This window comes from Lemur catta, chromosome 12 (assembly GCF_020740605.2).
Source record: "Lemur catta isolate mLemCat1 chromosome 12, mLemCat1.pri, whole genome shotgun sequence".
NCBI classification, from domain to species: Eukaryota; Metazoa; Chordata; class Mammalia; order Primates; family Lemuridae; genus Lemur; species Lemur catta.
The window spans coordinates 57,516,473-57,522,762 of NC_059139.1; the positions used below are offsets into that span (position 1 = coordinate 57,516,473).

A 6,290-nucleotide genomic window follows, 5' to 3' on the forward strand; every position below is an offset into this window, starting at 1 on the left:
GTATTATGATTTGCGTTTGGGTCCAGAATTTCTCACTCTTTCATTAAAAATATCCCAGCTCCTCAGTATAGCTACTTGCTTATATTAGAAGAAAAATATTGTCATTGTATGATTAATTATGAGCATGTGAAGCTACTGATGGACATAGAGTTATAAGAATTCTTCCTATATATGTATGGTTTTTTGTGATAGATCAGACTATATTTGTTTCTGATACATATTTTTATTTTCTTAGGAGCCCTATATGGAAGGTGTCAATCCATTCATCAAAAGCAACAAACATCGTATGATCATGTTTTTAGATGAACTTGGGGTATGTATATAATTTTCAGGTACTTTACACCTGTAGTTAGCATAGCTGAGCCCATTTAGGCAACAGAGTTTAGAAAGATTTTTCTAGCCAGGGGAAAAAAAAACCCCTAAATCTGTCTATTTTTGTCTGCCTTCCTAAACAAAAATTGTATTTTTGTTTGTAGTCGTAACCATTTATTCTTCCACTAAATGGTTTACACCACACATATTATACATTACTGTGGCTTTTGGACTACTGTCATTTTTTAGTTTCTCTCACTGCTGTGACATTCTCTTGTCCTTTAGTTACTTTTACTTTGCTGCTCCTGTGTGGGATTTGAAACAAGGTAGATGACCCACTGTTCTGACCAGGTTAATTAAGTAAATAAACTGAAGAATGAGTGTTCTCATGGCTTTTCTAGGAATAAAAGACATGGATTTGGTATTACTCTTCATTCAGTGTGACTACCTATGCTTCATTTGGGCCTTTATAAATTGTAATTACAAAATTCAGAACAGGGGATATTTTTATTCATTTCTTAATAAGATTTTCATGATTATGTAGATTTACAGATACTGAATCAATTTTAAACTAAACCTAATTATTATTAGTAATTCAGTTCATATATAGAGAAACTAGAAAGGTAGCATGTATGGGTGAATGGAGCCAGGTATATGATAGGGAATGCTAGCATAGGAGACAGAGATGCCCATGTTCTGCCTTAATGCATTCAGATTCAGTTAAAAATACAAGTGAACAATCACTGCACCACTGTGGCAAACAAATCAGGACTGTCTATGGGCCACTAGCTTGTAATTCAGATATTGAAATTATTTATGGTATAGCTTCATCTTTATAATGAAATTGAGAAATAGAGGAGTAACTGCTAAATCTTCATCATGTTTCTGTATGTGACCAAAAACTTTCCTGAGAAATTTTGAAGATCTGAATATTTAATTATAAAAAAATATAGCTGGTGATTGGAAAATTTTTTTACTATAATAATGGTTAAAGAGCTGTGTGAGAAATGTTTGCCCAATATTTAAGGCTAGCTCATTTTGTTTTAATACATTATATCGAGGTTTTTAGATTCATGGTTGGAGCTCCATTTTCCATCATCACAAGTGTGTCTGTAGTCCAGCTTTTATGTCACTCTCCTGGTTACGCCACACAATCTAGCATTTTATACTGCTTAGAATCCAAATATTCTATTCTAATACTCTTCTAGTGTCCTTATACTCTTCTATTATCTCCTTCAGGAAACCTTTGCTGAAGCCCAGAGTTTAATAAAATACCCTTTGTTCTGCTTCCCCTGCATGTCTGTGATAAATAATTCTGTGTTGCTATGATTACTTTACTTTTCTAAAATCTTCTATACTGGAGTATATGTTCTCTGAAGGCAAATACTGTAGTGTCTTTCATCTCCATAATCCTTCAGTCAATTAATGAATCAATAAGAATGAATGTATTCTCCCTAATTGTGTTTCTCTATACCATTGAAAAGTGAGTGTTTTTCAGTTTTTAGGAATGTATTGCAAATATTGTCACCATTAGGAAGAGCAATGGATTTGTACAAAATTACTGGTAATACAAGCCCATGTTAAATTTTATTCCAAGACTTTAAATAACACTAGATTTAGTGCTAATAATAAAGTACAGGTTGAGGACACCTAATTTAAAACTCCAAAATCTGAAACTTCTTGAGCGCAGACTCAATGCTCAAAGGAAAAGCTAATTAGAGTACTTCAGATTTTGAATTTTTGGATTAGGGATGCTCAGCCAGTAAGTATAATGCAAATATTCTAGAATCCAAAACACTTACTTAATCCTGTACTACAAACTTAGTGACAAAGTTATTTTATGAATCGTATCTAAAGATACTATAATCAACACTTGATTATTTCCACATATTATCTGGACTATACTCAAAACACTAATCACAAATCTGACACGTTCTCATAATGCAGTTCCTACTTATTAATTTAGATGAACTGTAGCAGCTTAATAAGGAAATTCAGTGTAGGAATTTAGCAGTTAATATTCACACTATTTATTTGGTTTGTGTTCTAGATTTAAAAAAAAAAAAAACCCAGTCTTTATAACTATAAAGCTAATTGTTAGGAAATTCATTTTTTTTTTAAGAATAGCAATAATACTGTACAATATTCTGCCATGCTGTGGAAGAAAACGGAACGTGGCTTTCATGTGAATACAGAAGTTATAAAACCGATCTTTTATCAGAATTAATGCTGAATCTTACATTTCAATAAGAAGAATCCTTAGAATTTTAAATGAATTAAAAAAAATTAATTTACTCTACCCAATTAGGATTTTTTTCAAAAGAGACTATGGAAGATTTGTATTTCTAAATGCAGTTTTTATGATTTCCTTAAAGAATGTGCCTGAACTTCCGGACACTACAGAGCATTCTAGAACTGACTTGTCCCGTGATTTAGCAGCACTGCATGAGATTTGTGTGGCCCATTCAGATGAACTTCGAACACTCAGTAATGAGCGTGGTGTGCAACAGGTAGGTTTTTACCAGCCTTTGTTAACAATGATGTTTCAAGCGTAAGACCCTCTGAAGGTAATCAGTAGCTAAATTCTAGTTAACATTTCTATCTTGTCTGATCGAATCCAAAAAGATTTCAGCAGACAGGAATAATGGGCCCATACTAAGATGATGTACTTCTGATGGTATACTTCCGTAAAACATTAAGTCTTGCTCGTGAGTCTAAAATGTTAACTCTACTGGAAAACAGTGGTACTCATACACTTTAGTGGTATATGTGAAAATGGCAAGTGAGCTAAGTCAATACTAGACACATCAACATGTGTCTTTTTTCTTTCAGTTTCTGTCTTCATACACAAACAGCAGGCATGGCCAACATGATTCTCAAGTTGATGAGATTTGGGGTGTTTGATAAAAATATATATTCCAAGCTCTGTATCTAGAAATTCTGGAGTGTGGCTATAGAAACTGCATTTCTAACAAGCCCTTACAGGGATTCAGATGCAAGTGGATCATGGCCCACTCTTAAACAAACACTCGTCTACATTAGTAAACTTCTATCTGCTATATAGACCGACAGATAAGAGATTGGGATATATTCAAAGAGGGACTAGAATTTGAAGGGACTTAAAACCAGGTCAGTTAAGATATTGGAGATATGGAGAAAGTTTTGTAAATCAACGTGTATGCTTCTCAGGACTGAATAGTTTCTTCCATAGTTTCAGAATACAGTGAATACTATCTTTACACTGGCTAACCATTTGGCAGGGATTTTGAGGAGAGACTAAAGCACTGAGTTTGGTAATTATGAGTTCTCTTCAACCCCAGATTCTAGAATCAAAGTTTTATTTTGTTTTCAAGTTTAAACGAGTCTCATTCATTAGGGCTCCGATTACTTTAAAATTTATTATATGATCTGCACTAGTTACACTAAATTAAAAATAAGACTTTGTTTGATTTAATTTTAGGATCAGTGTAGTAATTTCTTCTGTGAGTCTTTAAAATTAAAGATGGAATCTTTCAAAACATTCACCCTTTTTGTGATTGTCACGTCATTTATAATGACAGATCTATCTTCTGATAAGATGATGCATGCCAAGCACAAGTTAATTTCTGTTCACTTTGATATACAAAAACTATCTTGGTTATGACCAAAAATACTCACTGAAGGACTGAATTAAATCCAGGTTCCCAACCTGAAATCTCTGACAGACCGAGCTTTCATTTATTTACTAATTATTTTCACACTGTTTTTCCTTCTGCCTAGCATGTACTGAAAAAGCTGTTGGCTATAACAGAACTGCTTCAACAAAAACAAAACCAGTATACAAAAACCAACGATGTCAGGTAGCAGCCTTCACCTCAGCGTTCTGCATGAATTCGGCATGCCCCACATGGTAAATTCACGTCAGTATAATGTCTTCTTTGCTCTTGCCAAAAAATAGCACACTTTTCCACATTCCAGTGATGTGTGAGCTATGCAAACAAAACCCAAGATTCTGCTAGTGAGTAACTGTGCCAGCAACTTTGTAAGCTATCTGTGCAGGATATTTGCACTTTTTCCACATGGATTCAATCTTTATCAGCCTCTGAGCCTTGGTGTACAGATCACCTTTCACAAAACAAAATGCTATGACTGTATCTTAAACTTTGAAAATATATTTTCAGTACACCCAATTGCCAAAGTTTTGCTGTCTCTTGGAAAAAGAACTATGAAATCAACTGACAAGAAAAGCATTCTCTATTGACAATTGAGTACAACTGGATTGCAGACTGTTTTTACTGTAACTTCTTCCTGATTGATTAGGAATATGACCATTTGACTGTTCAATGACTTTATTTGTATTTACAGTTTCCAGAGTTTGCCATTATAATAGGAACAATCTTTGCTGTATAATACTTTTTTTAAAAATACTGTGCTATTTCTCTTGCTGGAACTGTTGAAAGAAAATACCTAGAATGGATCTATTGCTCATCAGCTTTATTTTTTAAACATACCACTTATTTTGTTGGAATTGTCAGACTGTATTTAGAGCTCATAATGCTTTTGTTAAATGTTTACAACGGTAACTAGTTTGAATTCAATAAATATTATTGGTCATTGTACTGATCAGTGCATGTTACCCATTCAGCCATTTTTATAGATTGTCAATTTCTGTTATGTTTAAAAAAAAAAAACTAGAATGCTTTTGTTGAAAGTATTTGTTCATTAATTCCAAGTTGATTTTTTTTGTGCTACCCCTTTGATTTATGTGGACATCAGCCACTTATCCATCTTTGAACTGACTACTTGTTGTATCTGCTGGATATTAGTTTGACTGTATAGTTTTATTTGCTTCTGTATGTGTATTTTTGTGAAGTACTCACAAAGGTTAAGTTAAAATAAAACCAAGGGATATCTTGCATAATTGATTACTTCTGTGTAAATATGGATAAGCATTTAATTTCATTATTTTCTTCCTCCTGTAGGGTCTGTTCAAACTTTAGTATCAGAGCAAGACCTGGAGAAAAGATGAAACTTCAGATTAGTATTTTTGCTAATGTCCTCTTTTGAAAAGGACTTCACTTATCATTCATTCAATGTATATTTGTTAATCAACAATTCCTTCCCACTGTAATTGTGCAGGGTAGATAAGACATACAAAAAGAATGTGGCAAAATATCATTAGTAATCAAAGTGGGTAAAATAGGCATTAGGAAAACTAGTTCTCACAGTAAAGAAAAATTTTCTAAAGGCCCAGATTCCAACAGCAACACTTTATGCTACTCCTCTGACTGTATAAAACTGATAGTCAAGATGTCTGCTTAGCGTAGTTTTTACGTATAAAAGGCCATTATTTCTATGGGGGAAGGTAACTTTTTATGTAGCTTCAATCAGTTCCACACTGATACCAAAACTTCAACACGTCCTGGGCTCCTTTTCCTTGATACCAACTCAGTTCATTCCATTCTCTCTCTTCTTGTCTCTACATCATATCACCTATTTTCATCCCTCCTGCTCTTCAACTAAACTATACCACAGTAGTATCAGAGGTGATCTCTTTCCCTGGTTTACAGAATAGGAGATAGTCTTAGAGGGATGGGGACTAGTGGTATTTCCTAAGATGTCCCAACTCCCGTGCTTGGCATTCTGAGTATCTCCCGCTAATCACAACTCAATCCGCCAGCTATACTAACCTATCTGCCATTCCTTAGTCTGAAATGCTTCCTTTTCTGCCTTTTATTTAAAAACACAAACCTAAAAAACTTATCGTGCTTCTGATACTTTAATAACATGTTTGTCTCTTAAGTTGGAATGGGAAACTTGTCACTTACTTACCTTTGTGTAAGCCCTGCAGTAACTAGAGCTTGTCAATGTTGAAGTAAAATCTCTCAAACATTAATCTTTTTAATGGGGCTGGACGGGAACACTTTCAGACATAAGTCTTGTTCTGATGCCGAAGTTTGGTAATCTGAAAGGGAAATAGGAGATAAATTGTGAACACT

General features: G+C 34.0%; 1 protein-coding gene across 2 annotated transcripts in view; it reads left to right on the forward strand.

Annotated features, from left to right (window-relative positions):
• The window catches only part of RASA1 (RAS p21 protein activator 1), an 89,974-nt gene extending 84,758 nt beyond the window's left edge, over positions 1-5,216 (forward strand). Inside the window, exons 23-25 of one of the 2 annotated variants that reach the window (XM_045566231.1) lie at positions 236-313; positions 2,688-2,822; positions 4,072-5,216. In XM_045566231.1, the coding sequence (XP_045422187.1) occupies positions 236-313; positions 2,688-2,822; positions 4,072-4,155 (297 nt within the window). In that variant the 3' untranslated portion in view covers positions 4,156-5,216. Of the gene's footprint in view, positions 1-235; positions 314-2,687; positions 2,823-4,071 lie in introns of those variants that run through there. The other variant, XM_045566232.1, reaches the window with a different exon arrangement.
• Positions 5,217-6,290: the final 1,074 nt, after the last annotated feature.